General features: G+C 39.1%; 2 protein-coding genes across 2 annotated transcripts; both read left to right on the top strand.

The window, feature by feature from the left end:
* The first annotated feature begins 4776 nt into the window (after positions 1 to 4776).
* Positions 4777 to 5691, top strand: LOC121043863 (olfactory receptor 4C12-like). The gene has a single exon (XM_040495861.1). It carries the CDS (start codon positions 4780 to 4782, stop codon positions 5689 to 5691), a length of 912 nt encoding a protein of 303 aa, XP_040351795.1. The 5' UTR covers positions 4777 to 4779.
* A 10549-nt stretch (positions 5692 to 16240) lies between these two features.
* Positions 16241 to 17173, top strand: LOC121043862 (olfactory receptor 4A47). The gene has a single exon (XM_040495860.1). The coding sequence runs from the start codon at positions 16244 to 16246 to the stop codon at positions 17171 to 17173; it is 930 nt and encodes a 309-aa protein (XP_040351794.1). The 5' UTR covers positions 16241 to 16243.
* The last annotated feature ends 845 nt before the right edge of the window (positions 17174 to 18018 follow it).

Raw genomic sequence — 18018 nt, 5'->3', positions numbered from 1 at the left:
ATGTACCTCAATACACAGGAGCTATAGACTTGAATACTGGAGTTCTAGAACAAGCAGTTCCAGAGAGAGAAGGTGAGCATTTTAGTTATTCTGTGATGGGAAATAATTCACGAAGAATGTCTGAGAAGGTAGATTTCTCTAGTAACTTGAAAACAGATTCTTAAAAATTTTGGTGAAAATTTCATCTCAAGTTTGAGATCTTGTTTTTTTTTTTTTTTTTTTAGTTAGTAGAAATATGGCTGCCATTTATTATTCATTTGTTCATTCCTTCATTATTTCTCGTGGGTCAATTTAATTCTCAAAACAATGATATGTAGTCCTTTTTTGAAGATAAGAAAAATTGAGTCTGAGGACGGTAAATAAGTTATTTCAAGGTAGGAAAACATATTCCTGGTACTGCTTAGATTGGAGGCTGAGTCTGTGTTTATGTGATGTCTAGGTGCTTTAAGTTGTCTTTGCTCCTCTTTGTTTTAAAAAAATTTTTTTAAAGTTTATTTCTTTATTTGGAGAGAGAGAGAGGTGGGGAGGGGGGGGGGGAGAGAGAGAGAGAGAGAGAGAGAGTGAGAGAGAGAGTTCTAAGCAGACTCCAAGCTGTCAGTGCAGAACTGATGTGGGGCTCAATCCCATGAACTGTGAGATCATGACCTGAGAGGAAATCAAGTCAGACACTTAACCAACTGAGCCACCCAGGCACCCCATCCTTTTTTAGTCAGTTATAACTGTTTTTTTTCAGTTGCTCAATGCATTTTTACTATTCTGCTCGAGTAATTTCCACCTACTTGATCATGACAATGAAAGCATACAGTCAATTTGTCTTATACATTTGGAAAAATAATTGATTGTACAGAACCACAAATACTCTCACTGAGATCTTGTTCATTGTTCATGTTCACCCAATGATATAGTCTGGCCCAATCTTCTCTCTTATGTATCTAGTCTAGACCTTGGGTAATGTTTTTCTGGCTTCAACTTCAACATCACTTCCTTGAGAATACCTTCCCTGAGCATTCCACCTCCATCCCAGTTTAAAGCATGTTCCCATTACACAGGCATATGGCACTGTGTTCTTTTTTTATAATGCTCACCACTCTCTCCCTCTCTTCATTTTTTAATAGTTGAATTCTTGCATATGAGAGCAGATACACTAGCTGGGCTGTGAAGGCAGATTTGTCTTCTGCCACTACTCACATCTGATCCTGTGTAAATTACCTATACTCATAATACCTCAGTTTCCTCATTTGTAGAATTAAAATAATAATAGTGCCCATCACAAAGGGTACCTTGTATAATGTGTTGGATACAGGACCTGGCATATAGCATTCAATAGTTAGTTATTGTCATTATTATTATTGAACAATACTGTGCCTGGTATATTTTAGCTGTTCTACGAACATTTACTGGACAAAAAAAACAAACAAACAAACAAAAAAAACAAAAAAGGAAATGTAGAATCCACCTTCTGCCTGTAGCCTGATAATTATCCTATTCCTGTAGATGAATTCTAACCCTTGTCAAAAATGTCGTTCTGTAGTCAGAGGGACTATAGGAGGAAGGGAGAAGCATTTAGCTGCCGTTTTGGCAAGGACTCCTAAAATTAACTACTCTTCCCTAGGGGAAATAGCGTAGAGGTTGAGTCACTGCTTAAATCAAACTGGTGCCTGTCTTGTGAGAACTGAAGGAGTTGAGAAGCAGGGCATTTCTTAGCAGAGCGAACCACAAAGGCAGTGCCTCTCCCTGACTACATCTGTGGTTAGCCACGGGGAGCTGGTGAAATGATGTGAGAAAGTGGATGCGTCCCAAAGACCAAAGTATGTGTGGCTCAGCACTGAGTATAGATGCTCTGAAAAAAAAGGCTCAGAAGACTAGGCTTCAAGAGATTCCTCATCTCAGAGACTTCTAGTCAACTGCTGATGTTTTGGTAATTGGATTTACTTTTCTGGCTTTAACAATGGCTGCCATGTTCTTAGGGCCTGTAAGTCTCACACCAAGTTCTATAGAAAAAACTTAAAACAAACCCTAAAGATAGATTTATGTGAATCCCACAGAAATAGAAATGTGCTAAGCTGCTGAAAATCTCCTCTCCAAAACCCAAATTCCTCTCAAATACAAAGTGAGTGTGTCTACTATCTGAGATAGTTTGTTTTCTGAACAAGTCAGGCCATGGGGAGAAATCCCAGTCATACACTACATGGGGAGTGTTGGTATGTAAGAGAAGCACATTTTCTTCTTTTTGATTTTACTTCAAGATTTTCTTTTCTGGAAACACTGTGCTTGTTTGTTCGTTTTTTCAAACAGTAAATTTACATAAATTAACATGACCATTACTATGGTTTCTTACATCTCTGTTTGAAGAAAGCCCTTCAGTTTAAGTATTGTTGAGTCTGCAAAGGACCAGCTCTTGACAAGACTGTAGTTTATAACCCTCAGCACTGAGTTAGGCAAAAATAACTTTTTTTTCTGACCAGTTTGTATGTCAGGACTTACTGATTTGTTGGCATTTTTCTGTGATGTTGATCCTAAGGGCCATAATCAGCAGATGAGTTTGATAAAAAGTTCAGATTTCAAGTGCCGTACTTGTTGGAAATATTACAATATACTTACCAAAGTCTTTCTTAGATGACTTTGTAGTGTGTCCGCTTTTCTCCTCTTGCCTTTTTTCCTCTTTTCCTTTTTGGTTTTATATTTTCTCCTCTTTATTTCTCTTCCCTTTCTCTCTCCACTTCCCCTTTGTTGCTCTCTCTCAAATGCTTTATAATACCTAATATTAGCTATCACTGTGGGTATAAAGTTGAATAGGTCCTAAGACAAGTAAGACACAACAGTGTGCAAGGTATTTATTTCAATAGTGAACAAGGTTTACATAAAGTTTCCTATTTCCTGGAAAAATCCATACTTGGTTGTAGAGTCAAGTTTGAGAGGAGTACATTATTTTAAGCTTAGAATATATCTTTAGCAAATCAATTAGTGAATAGACAATAAATCCCACAAATAAAGCAAGCCAACTAAACCAATAGTTGAAAATTTGTGTTAAAGTTTCTTCTAATCACTTGCTTTAAAATTGTTCTTTTTTATTTTTTTATTTTTATTTTTATTTATTTATTTATTTTTCAATGTTTATTTATTTTTGGGACAGAGAGAGACAGAGCATGAACGGGGGAGGGGCAGAGAGAGAGGGAGACACAGAATCGGAAACAGGCTCCAGGCTCTGAGCCGTCAGCCCAGAGCCCGACGCGGGGCTCGAACTCACGGACCGCGAGATCGTGACCTGGCTGAAGTCGGACGCTTAACCGACTGCGCCACCCAGGCGCCCCAAAATTGTTCTTTTTTAAATCTGATGGCCTTTCTTTTTGACACTTATCATGGTTTTGCTTAGTCTCCTGTTTCCTCTCACTTGGTTAGCTTACATTTTCAGAATCTTTGCCCTTTAGAGACGTTCAGAGACAATTTTGAAAGTTTTCTTTACTGATACTCCCACGAGAACAATAAAACAATATTAACAACAATAGTAAATTTGAACTGATTGTATCTTCACAACACTCCTAAATATAGGTATATTTATTCCCTGCTTTAACAGATGAAAAAACTGAAGCACAGAGAGATGAAATAAATTGATGTTATGTAGTTAATAGGGGTGCATTCCAGTTTCCAATCTAAGTCTTTGGATTTTATTTCATTTCATTTTATTTATTTTTTTATTTGAGAGAGAGAGAACATGAGTAGGGGAGAGGGGCGGAGGGAGAGGGAGAAGGAGGGAGGGAAGGAGGGAGGTAGAGAGAGAGAGAGAGAGAGAGAGAGAGAGAGAGAGAGAGGATCTTAAGTAGGTTCCATGCTCTGCGCAGAGCCTGATGTGGGGCTCGATCCCATGGCCCTGAGATGGCAGCCTGAGCTGAAATCAAGAGTTGGATGCTCAACCAGCTGAGCCACCCAGATACCCCTATGTCTGGATTTTAAACCCATTTCTCTTTGTTCTTTAATGCATTTCTACTTTGTCCTTTCTCATTTATTTCTCCCTCTCTTTCTTTTGCCTCTCTTTTTGTTTCCTTCTGCCTCTCTCAGTGAATGCTTTATGAGTGTTTACTTTTTAGCCAGCATTGGGAATACAAAACTGAGAATAAGATTACAATTGTGAAGGCACATTTTTGCCTTCAAAGACAATTTGCCTGTTGAAGAATGAGAGAAGAGTATGAGACAATGTGGCTAGTGCCGTAATGACCATTTACTAGCTTTTCTGAGATTGGGAGAAGGTAGCAGTGCCATTTTTAGTCTTGAGGAAGCTGAAAAGTTTCCAGACAGGTAAAATAGGATAAAGTATGGCTTGTGAAAGAATCTTTACGTGTCTTTGAGTCTTTTTTTGTAAACTCAATTAGAACAAATTGGATTTTCACTGGTAAACGGGTGCAGCCATTTTGGGGATAAAATACCTATATCTTTGGGTATTTTGAATGTGCCTCATGTATGGCTACATCATGGATTGGCTCTTCCAAATTAATGCATGGTATTTTTTCTTTTCTGATTTTAAAGGTTACACAATCTTGTAGAAAATTAAAACAAATCAGGAAATTATAAAGAACAAAAAATACCACCTATATTGTCACTTGTAAGAATATATAAAATGAAATCATTGACATGGTCTTGTGCTTGTTTTTGCCTTCTGTAAAACTAGAAAAAATAAGGCATTCCATGAATATTCATTAGAAGAAGGCATCATTATTGAGGATGACTTTGAGTATGAGTATGACTTTCTTTTCAGGGAAGTCACTTGTCACCTGAACTGAACTGATGAAGAAGATGAATAATGTGACAGAATTCATCCTCCTGGGCTTGACTCAAAACGTGGAACTTCAGAAATTCTCCTTTTTTGTGTTTTTAATTGTCTACTTGGTCACCTTGGCGGGCAACTTGCTCATCATGATCACCATCAGTACCAGTAGTGCCCTCGAAACCCCCATGTACTTCTTCCTGTCTTACTTGGCCCTTATAGATGGCTGTTGTTCTTCCTCCATGACCCCTAAAATGCTCGCTGACACTCTTACTGTGAGAAAAATCATCTCTTTTACGGGATGTATGACTCAAGTCTTTGCTGAACATTTTTTTGGTGCTGCTGAGATTATCCTTCTCACAGTAATGGCCTATGACCGTTATGTGGCCATCTGCAAACCCTTGCATTACACAACCATCATGAGTCACCAGGCGTGTGGCCTCCTTGTAGGAGTGGCCTGGGCTGGAGCCTTTGTCCATGCAACCATTCAGATCCTCTTCACAGTCTGGCTGCCTTTCTGTGGCCCCAATGTCATAGATCATTTCATGTGTGATTTGTACCCTTTATTGAAACTTGTCTGCATGGACACTCATACCCTTGGTCTCTTTGTTGCTGCCAATAGTGGGTTCATCTGTTTGTTAAACTTCCTTCTTTTGGTGGTTTCCTATGTGGTCATCTTGCTCTCCCTAAAGACCTATAGCTTGGAGGGGAGACGCAAAGCCCTCTCTACCTGCGTCTCTCACATCACCGTGGTCATTTTCTTCTTTGTGCCCTGCTTATTTGTATATCTGCGCCCAGTGATCACCTTTTCCATTGATAAAGCTGTGGCTGTGTTTTATACCATGATAACTCCTATGTTAAACCCTTTAATCTATACGTTGAGAAATTCAGAGGTGAAAAGTGCCATAAAGAAGCTCCGGATCAAAAGGTGACTTCAATGGAAAAATAATCACAACAGCATAAAATCACTTCATATTTTATTTTATTTTATTTTATTTTATTTTATTTTATTTTATTTTATTTTTTTTAACGTTTATTTATTTTTGAGACAGAGAGAGACAGAGCATGAACGGGGGAGGGGCAGAGAGAGGGAGACACAGAATCTGAAACAGGCTCCAGGCTCTGAGCTGTCAGCACAGAGGCTGATGCAGGGCTGGAACTCATAGACTGCGAAATCATGACCTGAGCGGAAGTTGGCCACTTAACCGACTGAGCCACCCAGGCGCCCCATAAAATCACTTCATATTTTAAATGACAAAAAGAAAATAATATAATTTCTATGGTTCAGGGCCAAGTGGACATTATATATAAAAGTAGTTGATGTTGGCACATAAGTCCTAAGAGGAAAGGCCCAGGCAGGAAATCATTTATCATTTAAAAATAGCCCATTTAGGGTCGCCTGGGTGGCTCAGTCAGTTTAGCGTCCGACTTCAGCTCAGGTCATGATCTCATGGTTTGTGGGTTCAAGCCCTGCACCGGGCTCTGTTCTGACAGCTCAGAGCCTGGAGACTGCTTTGAATTCTGTGTTTCCCTCTCTCTCTTTGTGTTCTTCCTTTGCTGGTTCTCTGTCTGTCTCTCTCTCTGTCACTCAAAAATAAATAAACATCAAAAAAAAAATCCCATTTAGATTTATTTATTGGTCATTTGGTTGTCAAACTTTACTTACTTTCAGAATCAGCTGGAATTCTTGTTAAAATGCACATTTCCAGGATACAGCTGTAGTGATTCTAATTCAATGGGAATGTTCTTGAATTGCATTTTAAACAAATTATGTGGATGTTTCTAAGCAGGTGATTTATACATACCCTTTGAGCAACAATGCTATAGATTATGCTTGTATCATCAGCTTATTAATGGATGATCTTGTTAAAGCAATTCCTAGGAAGTAACGAAACTCAGTTCTTCGTAAGTCATGAAATACAAGCTCACTACCTTTGTAACTGCAAAACAAAAATGTAATACTCTGTGAAGATAGAAAAGCTCTCTATATTCTTTATCTTCACTTTCAATACTTTCAAATCTTTTGCTACATCTGATCTGATTCTCTCTTTTCCTCTCTTGCTTCCAGAGGGAAGGCCTACTATCTATCCTTACTGAATTATTTGGATTACAATTCATTGTTCTTGTAATACTAACTAGTCATTTACATCAAGAACATTATTTTCATGAGTTTTCTATATGAAGGAGATCTTATGTATCATTTCTATATGTATATTTGGAGGTATGTTATTGTCATTAAGAAAATAGTCTCTAAGTAAGATAGTTCTGAGATCAAAACTTACTTTTGCCACATACAATGTGGACTTTAGCAAACTACAATTCTTTGAGTGAAAGGAGAGTGATAGAGATATTATCAAGATTAATAACGAATCCTTGTAGATCTTTTATTACCAATCACTTCTCAATAGGTGTTAGTCATGAAATTTATTACTGGAGTCACTATAACAGTACAGAGCCACTTAATCTATTTTTTGAGCATCAGAAAGGATAATACATTGTTTCTTTGTACCTTCTGTGAAGTATAGTACTCTGAGCTCCCTGGCCTTGTAAAATTCTGGGGGGGCTGGAATGCTTCCCAACATCCTTGGCTGTTACTTTCCCATACATTTCTATTTTTCTTATTTCTGTTGGCCTCATGCTTCCTAGACCTTGGGGCCGATCCATTTATGGGTATGATTTTTTTTTTTCTGACAAGTCTGACTTGAAGAGCCACACATTCATTGTTTTATGAGCCCAAGGTCAGTATAGCGGGCAATCAGAATATGAACAGAATTAAGTGAGATATTTAATTGAGATATTTGTTAAGAGTAGATGGTATGGTAGGGTGGTGAAGGTAGACTCCGGAGTACATTTCCTGGGCGGAGTGTGACCTGGGAAAGTTATTTTACCTTTCAACGGTAGTTTTTTTTTCTGTAAAAAATGGAAACAATAACACCCATTTCATAATGTTTTGGGGTCTTCTAAGTGGGATTATATATGTTAAGTGCTTATGAAAGTTCATGGCACATAGGAAACATTATAAAAGTATACTGCAAAGAAAAAAATTCACTGGTGATGATCCAATTTTTAATACAGATAGAATTTTGCTTCTCTCTCTTCCTGAACTAGCAAGGCCCTTGTTATGTCTGGGACAGGACCTCTATGGATCTTACCTTGGTTCCTGTCTCCTTCGTGAAAAAGACATCTCGTATCATCAATACTATGTCAGATAACTTTTCCCTTGAACTTTAGCTAAGAGTGTTATTGGCTTTTAAGTTATTATTCAGCAGCTGGAAGTCACTAACACTTTAGTGGCAGTTTTGGGTGATGTGGGAAGATTTGGCTTATAGAGTGGAGAGAATTAGTATTGAATTCTATCTTGTTAGTTTATGTAACATTGTGTGAATTTCACAGCTCTCAGAATCTTATTTTAATCTTTGTTCACATGTACAGTGAAATGGTAACATTTTTCAAAGGGTAGTTTTAATCATTAGTTGAGATACTGTATGCCAAGTATCTAGTGGGTACTTGTCACTCAGTGGGTACTTAATAAATGTCGCTGTCTTTGATGCTCCCTCACTTCTTTGTTTGGGTCCTATTTCTGCCTGATTTAAAAAAGCCCTCTGATTTATACATATTATTGAACTCTAGGTATTTCTATTAGGTCATGAGGCACTTTGAAAATTCTAAGAATAAAGCCCTCAAAATTAATGCAAGATGGATGAGATTAACTCTCTAAAAAAAATTCACCTTAAAAATGTGAATGTCTCCAAAGGCACAGTTAGGTTAAGGAAGACTCCCAAATTTAATAAACTTTTTATGACCAACAAAAAAATCTGTAGGACAATAATTAGTAATTGTAGTAAAAGCGATTGCTACTTATTACGATATGGCTGGTGCTACAAAGGCAAGTTACTGTTTACTCCCCTAAGATCCCTATGAAATAGATAATGTTATTCCTGCTTTCCAGGAGAACTGAAGTGTGGAAAACTGAAATAATTTACTGTAGGTCGCAGAACTAGAAAATGCCTGAGGTGGGATTTGAGCCTGTGTAGTTTGGCTTTAGAACTTGCACTCTTAAACACTGTGGCATACATCATAATAATGACACGGATCTCATAACACTTTCTAGTGGAGGGACATAGGCGATAAGTAAGTTAATGTATATATAAAAAGTTTCGTTCAAGGAGACAAGTGCTTAAAAATGAAAGGATGTGAGGTGATAGTGCCTCAGAAGGCAAGGGACCTCTAGGTTTCGCATTCAAGGAAGACCCAAAAGCAAGATTTTACAGCATTTATCTATGTCCAAGAGTGAGAGACAGTGAGCTGAAGATCATGAGTAAAACCACCAGAGAGGAATTTCTGTACACGGGAAGGAGATTTTTATCTCATACGGATGAATGTCCTTAACAGCTCTCTTCTGACTCAGAGATCACCAAGCGACCTTAACCTTACAATTAGTTCAGCTCTAATTAAAATCAGGATGAAGTGAAATAAAATATCGGTGCTCGAGCAACCATCTTTTCCCAGAACTTGCATGTGCTCCCTGGAAGGTGTCTACTCTGGTGGACTCTGTGGTATAGCCAACAGCATGGATCTCCACTTTTTCTCCTCCTTGTTTCTTTAACGTCTACAATTTTTTTCCCATGTGAAAGCATTTGCTTAAGTTGTACAGCTCTGTACAATCGTCCAGCCCAAACACCTCTCTGTGACCCTCTCCTGTATCGATCGTTTTTTCCCTTGTCACCAGCTTCAGCTGCAGTGGCCTCATTTTTGCCTATGGGCCTTTGAACTAGTTCTTTATACCCCAAGGGCTCTCTCTCTGGACCTTCCTCTGCCTGGATTGTTGTCCCCACTCAGTCTGCAACTCAACTGCCACCTCCTTAGAGGTCTTCTTTAACCACCACGTAAAGACACCATCTCCCTGAGTTGTTCTATGACGGCACTCACAATTTCTCTACAGCATCTTCGCCATCCGATTATCCGATTCACCTGTTGATTCTCTTTTCCAATTAGAACATAAACTCAAAGAAGACGTGTATTTCCAGCACCCGGAATAGAAGAGTCACACAGTAAATGCTTCATACATACTTACTGAATAAAAGGCCATCATCTCCACTTAACCCTTCTAAGAATAAGTGCGTTCTTAAAAGGAACCCTTGTCAACTGGAAGCTCCTGGAATTGATGACTTTTCATTCTTGGTGATAAATTGAAATGGAGAACTTTAGGTCAGTTTAATATATCAGCCGGGGGTTCTTAGCTGATGATGCAGAACCTCTGTAGCTGGCTTAAGTAGAAGGGATCTATGATACGTACTTAAATAGCTTAAGGATATTCGGAGGAGTGGGAATCACAGATTCTAGGTTGAGTTATCAGGAATAGCTTCCGGAAGCACACCTGACTGGACTGGCATGCCAGGGGAGCTGCTGCTTGTGCTGTAACCAAGGTTGCCCTGCCCTGGCTAGACTGCAGTGTGGTACTTCATTCCTGACCTCAGAGCCACTCTGATGCCTGGAACCACTTGTCCCCAGATAACTGACTTCCACTCAAAGACTTGCACAGATGCACCCGGTTGGCAGAACCCATGACATGTCTGCACCCAAGTGCAGAGGGACAGGCAAATGGAGTTCTTTGGATTCTATCTTGGGAACGTGGATACATACTTTGGAAACTAACACGTGCAGGATGCTTTTGAGAGATTTTTGGGCAGCCACACACTCTGGGTGTTTACAGTTGGGGTTGGGAGATCACAAAATGGGTTTCATTCCTCCCATAGATAGTTTTAAATGTCCACAAAATTAAAGGGTGTCCTAGTCTCTGTCCTACACGAGGAGAAGCAGAGATAAAGGACCGCAAGGAAGTTGAGAGCAGGAAAATTGTTGGTACCATAGAGTTATTCATATGACTTATTTTTACTGAACACCTCCTCTGCTAATAACTGTGGTTGCTGCTGAAGTAGAAACACAAATGGGTGGAATTGTCCTTAACCTTGTGGCATTAGCATAGCACAGCATGTGGCTCAGTAGCACTTCTCAAATACCTCTTCTACCTTAATTTTGAAGGAAGCTCTCCTCAATAATACACAAAAATGCTTGTCTTGCTTTAGTGACTCTCATCCTTTTAAAAAGCCGCCTGAAAATGTATTGTGGACTATCATGGATCTGGCACCATGTGAAGCACTTTGCATACATTATATCATTCAGTCATCATAATTTCTTGAAGTTCATATTATTCCTTTTATGTGAGAGGGAAAAAATAAAGCTTAGAGATGTTTAATGTCCTCAAAAGTCATGCTACTGTTAAGTAAGAAGACTAATCCTCGTCCCCTCTGTCCAACATATTGGGAATTCTGTTGAAAATGCACAGTTGGCCAGGTTTAAAATGGTGAGCTCATTCCATTGTACCTCATATCTCTGTTTGGATCTTGGCTCCAAATGCAGGACCCCAGGTCATCCAGCTTATCCACATGCATTTGCGTGCTTCCTCTTCCTGGACAAAGGTCACGTTGAAACAAACTTTGTTTTTAGAAAAGTTTTCAGTTTACAGTTTACAGCTATGTGAGCAGAAAGTATGGTGAATTCCCACATAACCCTTGTCCCCACATATGCAAATTCCCCCCACTATGGACATCTCACCTGAGAGCGGTACATGTGTTACAACTGATGAACCTTTAGTGAAACATTAGTATCACACAAAGTCCATACTTTACGCTAGGGTTCCCTCCTGGTGCTATTCATTCCATGGGTCTCAACAAATGTATAATGACATGTATCCACCATTACGGTATCATACAGAGTAGTTTCACTGTCCTAAAAATTCTTTGTGCTCTGCCTATTCACCCCACCCTCTCCCCCAACTTCTGGCAGTCATTGGTCTTTTCACTAAGTTTATAGTTTGCCTTTTCCACAGTTTTGCATAGTTGGAATCATACAATATGTAGCCTTTCGAGAGTCTTTCATTTAGTAATCTACATTTGAGTTTCTTCCATGTCTTTTCCTGACTTGATAGCTTATCGTTTTAGTGCTGAATAATATTTATTGTCTGGTCATGCCATAGTTTACTTTTTTCTTCCAAGATTGTATTCAAATTCAAGTTAGGTCACATATAGTGTAGTACTGGTTTCAGGCGTAGAAATGACATATTTATCCACTCACCTACCGAAGGGTATCTTGGTTGCTTTCACGTTTTGGCAATTATGAATAAAGTTGCTAGAAACATGTGTAGGTTTTGTTTCTTCTCAGCTTTATTAAGATATAATTGACATATAATATTTTATAAGCTTCACATGTACAATGTGATGATTTGGTACATGTATATATTGTGAAATTATTACCACAATGAGGTAAGTGAAAACATTCACCACCTCACATAGTTACTTTTGTTGTTGTTGTTGTTTTTTCGTGAGAACGTTTAAGATCTACTCTCAAGTATATAACACGGTATTGTTAACTCTGGTGCCAAACTGATTATTAGATACTGAGAATTTATTCATCTTAAACTGAAAGTTTATGCTTTTTGACCAACACTCCCCCCTTTCACTACCCCTAGCTCCCACCAACCACTGTTCTAGTCTCTGATTCTGTGAGTTCAACTTCCCTTCTTTCCTTTTGAAGGATAATTTCACAGAGCACAGAAATTTAAGCTGGTGTTGTTTTTTTCTCGCTCTCAACTCTTTAAATAGTTGACTCCATTCACTTCTTTCTTGCGTGGCCTCTGAGGAGAAGAAGTTGGATGTAGTTCATTCCTCTTCTCCTTGGGGTGGTGGTCCCAGCCTATTGACAGAAATGTTATTGCCTAGGAATGCCTGTGGCACACATCTGGGCCTGTATTGCTTATAGCAAGTCCCCACAGACATTTCCCCCGCTGAGGCCAGAGTTGTGGCTGGATTGGCCCTTGTGGTTCTTATTATGATTTCAGGACACACTTCACTGCGGCAAAGACGATCAGGGAACTTTGAGGAACAAGATTTTTTATGCACTGGTCCTGGAGCCTCCAGGGCATATCGAGGGCCACACCTGAGGAGGTTGTAGGTAGAGGGCAAAAGAACACAGACCTGGGGCTCTGCATTTATTAGGGTCTGGTGGAATGGGGTGGGTATCTAGGTTTCGTGGGTTCACTATTTATTGACTGCTTTAGAGCATGAGAGTGGGAATTAGAGGATGGAAAGGGAGAAGCAGGGCTACTCAAGTGGTCAGTTATTGAAGTTACCCAGAGCTTCCTGAAAGAGGGAACTTCATGAGTGGGGGTGACTTAATTCCTTGTCTGGTAGCTTTGTCATATAGCTGGCAATATGTTTACTCACGAGGGATGCCTTTTGAAATATGTCTTTGGCAATCAAAAACTTAATGTCAAGCACTTACACTATAATCAAAGAGCTTAATCTCTGGGATACTCAGTCCTCTGTAGGTAAGATGTTTTTTCCTCTGGCCTCCGTCAAGATTTATAAGTTTATCTTTGATTTTCTGAAATTTGAATATGATTCCCCTCCATATGGTTTTTTTTGTTTGGCATTTGTCTTATGCGGTATTCTCTGAGCTTCCGGAGGCTTGGTGTTTGACATTAATTTGGGGGGGAAATTCTCAGTCATTATTATTGCTTCAAATATTGCTTCTGTTCCCTTCACTTTTTCTTCTTATTCTGGTATTCCCATTACAAGGATGTTACCCCTTTGGTAGTTGTCACACAGTTCTTGCATATTCTGTTCTGGTTTCTTTGTTTTCTGCTTTTTTTTTTTTAATTTTTTTTTTCAACGTTTATTTATTTTTGCGACAGAGAGAGACAGAGCATGAACGGGGGAGGGGCAGAGAGAGAGGGAGACACAGAATCGGAAACAGGCTCCAGGCTCTGAGCCATCAGCCCAGAGCCTGATGCGGGGCTCGAACTCATGGACCGCGAGATCGTGACCTGGCTGAAGTCGGACGCTTAACCGACTGCGCCACCCAGGCGCCCCTGTTTTCTGCTTTTTGTTTTTCAGCCTGTTTTCTCTTTGATTTTCAGTTTGGGGAATTTCTATTGCCATGTCCTGAGGCAATGTCTAGTCTATTAATGAGCCCTGTCAAAGGCATACTTGATTTCTGTTAGTCTTTTTGATCTCTAGCATTTCTTTTCGACCCTTCCTTAGAATTTATCTCTTCTTACGTTATCCACCTGTTCTTGGCTTTAGTGACATAGCGGGGCAAGTGTTCTGTGGTGTATCACAGAGTGTCAGTCTTTGGGTGAGCCTGTGCCCTGGGACTGTATAGTTCACCAGGGTTTCTTGTCCAACTTCCCCATAATGTGATAGGTCTAAAAGTATCTTTACATAGAGATGTCCTTTTCAAATTTTAAAATTTGGTTGAAAACAGCAAGAATCAGTCTTGGACACAATGCAGTTGCACGACTTGATGATGTATCTGGTTAGAAGGCAAAAAGTGGCCAATGACTTTGCCTCTACTGGGGAGAAGATGCTACTTTCTTCAGAACTCTTACAACTCTTTTAGGAGGGTTGATAAATATTTCAAGAATGTCCTCTCGAGATCTTGGTACAATTAGTTTTGCCCTAGTACCAGAATAAGATGGCCAGAAAATTGGAATAGTGATTTTTCTTTTTTGAAGTCACTAGAAAAGAAGTTAGTTTCTAGAGAACAGCTTCCCTTTTAAAAAAACTTGTTGCTGACTTCTTATGTCAGATAGGTTTGTTTGCCATGATGAATTACCCTAATGTGGAAAATTTTTGTTTTTCTGTTTGCATCATGGAATTCCTTTTAAATAGGTCTACAGTCAAGTAATAATAATTTTCTGAAGTGATTAGAATGTGTAGAAAATGGATGGACATAGTCATGTGAAGTCAAATTAGTTCTTAAGAACTAATGCAGATTTTGTCCTCAGTGGTCACACTGGATGGAAGAGGCATTTCCAGGACTTTATGAGTTAGTTAAAAAGTCCTCCCACTGATTGTGAACAAGCCTTCAAAAGGTAAGTCTGTAAGAGTTAATGGAGGAAGCCAGGCTTTTCAATTGTGTGACTTACTTTATTATACAGGAAATTCTTATAAACTTGAGTTTGTAAAAAATTGAAAAGTTGGAAACTTCTTCTGGAATCACAGATTTGAAGTCAGTCAAAGTTTATAATTACATTTCTGTCACGGAAGGGTGTATGACTTTGAGAAAATTAAGTATTCAAGCCTGTTTTTTCAACTATAAAGTGGGGATAACAGTGCTTGTAGTTGTAAAGACAAAATGTTATACACTGAATGTGATTCTCTATATATGTGCATATGTAGATATATATGTATGTGTGTATATGTACATATACATACATGTGTATATATACATATATATATAAAATGTCTATGTAAATATGGAAATAGCATGTGATATATGGTTGTACATAACAAGTAATAGATGTTCTTCTTGCAGTGTTAACATTTCCTCTCATCAAAATATTTTGTGCCATGTAATGAGATGGAGGTCGTCTAGGAAGGAATAGGTTTATTGTGGAAAAGTAAAAATTTATATTTTTTTAATGTTTATTTATTTTTGAGTGAAAGACAGCACAAGCTTGGGAGGGACAGAGAGAGAGGGAGAGAAAGAGAATCCCAAGCAGGCTCCACACAGTCAGCACAGAACCCAGTGTGGGGCTCGAACTCACGAACCATGAGATCATGACCTGAGTTGAAGTCAGACGCTTAACCTAATGAGCCACCCAGGTGCCCCCAAATTTATCTTAATACTTAATTGATACCCATTTGGAAATGTCATTTAGGTAGTTGTATACAGAGAACCATTCATAAATTTTTCTTCCACTTTGAATATGTAAATTACCTTAAGTGATTCTTCACTTAGGAAGCATACTTTATGCATGACTTTAGGTGTGTGTGTCTTTCATGGAATTCTCTTTCCTCCTCTCTTGTTCTCTCCTTTGTCCTTTAAAACTCAGCTAAAGTACTGCTTTCTCTGGGAAGCCCTCCCAGATCCCATGGTGATTAATGTGTTCTGGCCCAGGGCGCCCATAATCTATGTGACTATACTTATAGTGACACTTATTAAATTGATCTGTAATGGTCTGGCCACCTATGTATGAAATCACTGAGAGTAACAAACTATGTCTTATTCAACTGGGTGATATCAATGTCTTTGACAGGTTTGACATCAATAGTTTTCCATGTGCATTTAAAAAAAATTTTTTTACATTTATTTGTTTTTGAGAGACAGAGACAGAGCACAAGTGGGGGAAGGGCAGAGATAGAAGGAGACACAGTATCCCAAGCAGGCTCCAGGCTGTGAGTTGTGAGCACAGAGCCCGACATGGGACTTGAACCCACAAACTGGGAGATCATGACCTGAGCCGAAGTCGGACGCTCAACCAACTGAGCCACCCCGGCGCCCTTCCATGTCCATTTTGAATTGGATAAATAAAAAAGATTAAGCTTATAATGCACTTAAAACTTTTCCCCTTTGTTTTAAAGGCAAAACTGTTTCTAATAACTGAAGGCAGCACCTATAAGGAATAGAAGAACTAAGTAAATGGAACCAAAGAACAATGTGACTGACTTTGTCCTCTTGGGCCTCACACAGAATCCAAAGGAACAGAAAGTACTTTTTATTATGTTCTTGCTCTTCTATATTTTGACCATGGTGGGCAACCTGCTCATTGTCTTGACTGTTTCTTTTAGTAAGACCCTGGACTCACCTATGTACTTTTTTCTTGCTAGCTTATCATTTATGGATGTCATTTATTCCTCTTCTATTTCTCCTGAACTGATTTCAAATTTGTTCTTTGGGGAAAATACCATATCCTTCCATGCTTGTATGACCCAGCTATTTACAGAGCACTTTTTTGGTGGATCAGAGGTCTTTCTTCTGCTGGTGATGGCCTATGACCGCTATGTGGCCATCTGTAAGCCCTTGCATTATTTGATTGTCATGAGGCAATGGGTGTGTGTTGTGCTCCTGGTAGGGTCCTGGGTTGGGGGTTTTATGCATTCAGTAATTCAACTTAGCACTATTTATAGGCTCCCATTCTGCGGTCCCAATGTCATTGATCATTTTTTCTGTGACATGTACCCATTACTGAAACTGGTCTGTACTGACACCCATGTCATTGGCCTGTTAGTGGCGGCCAACGGAGGACTGATCTGCACAATTGTGTTTGTGCTCTTGCTCATCTCTTATGGTGTCATCTTGCACTCTCTAAAGAACCTTAGTCCGGAAGGGAGGCGGAAAGCCCTCCAGACCTGTGGTTCCCACATCACTGTGGTGGTCTTCTTCTTTGTGCCATGTATTTTCATGTATGTGAGACCTGCTAAGACCTTCCCTATTGACAAATCATTGAGTGTGTTTTATACAGTCATAACCCCCATGCTGAACCCCCTGATCTACACTCTGAGAAATTCTGAGATGACAAATGCTATGAAGAAACTCTGGAGGAGAAATGTCACATATTGTAGTAAATGAGCACATCATCCACCATGAAGAGAGTTACTTGACATTAGGGTTCATTTCTTTAGAATTCAGAAGTCTTCTAAAATCTGATTCTGACTTTCCTTTCTTCAAAGAATTTATGAAAATTATAATTAACGAACGAAGTAGATGACTGTGCTGTAATAAGTGTCCCTCCCTGCTAGAATGTAAGGTCTATATCATATTGTAGATCTCTTCACTTAGGAATGAGTAATGGCTTTCCAGCAACGAATCCATAAGAGGTAATGAATTTGTGAGGAAATTTTTATACGATTACACTAAGTTTTAATCATTTATGCACTTATATTTTATATATTTTCTGAGACTTAGTATTATTTTTAATTAGATTCTTGTCATAGAATTGTTTTTGTTATACTATTTAAAATATTTAATGATGTATAAGATGTCTTCTTTATTAAATTTCAGTTGTCTTTTTTTTTAATTTTTTTTTCTTCAACGTTTATTTATTTTTGGGACAGAGAGAGACAGAGCATGAACGGGGGAGGGGCAGAGAGAGAGGGAGACACAGAATCTGAAACAGGCTCCAGGCTCTGAGCTGTCAGCACAGAGCTGGACGCGGGGCTCGAACTCACGGACCGCGAGATCGTGACCTGGCTGAAGTCGGACGCTTAACCGACTGCGCCACCCAGGCGCCCCTCAGTTGTCTTATATAAGAAAAGTTGAAGTGTAACAGGTTATAATAGCAAAAATGAAAACCTTACAGAATAGGATAAATTTCCTACTTATCTCTCAACACGGTCTCTAGTCCTCCCCCTTAGAGGCATCACTTAATCAGTTTCTTCAAATTAATCAGGTAATAATCTTTACAAATGCATGTG

This window comes from Herpailurus yagouaroundi, unplaced genomic scaffold, assembly GCF_014898765.1.
Source record: "Herpailurus yagouaroundi ecotype Mexico unplaced genomic scaffold, PumYag 187, whole genome shotgun sequence".
NCBI classification, from domain to species: domain Eukaryota; kingdom Metazoa; phylum Chordata; class Mammalia; order Carnivora; family Felidae; genus Herpailurus; species Herpailurus yagouaroundi.
Note: the sequence above shows the minus strand (reverse complement) of the source record. Positions and strands in the feature narration are given on the sequence as shown.

What these genes read in the sequence shown, in the direction of transcription:
- LOC121043863 (XM_040495861.1), top strand. Translation starts at nt 4,780, where the DNA reads ATGAAGAAGATGAATAATGTGACAGAATTCATCCTCCTGGGCTTGACT.
- LOC121043862 (XM_040495860.1), top strand. Translation starts at nt 16,244, where the DNA reads ATGGAACCAAAGAACAATGTGACTGACTTTGTCCTCTTGGGCCTCACA.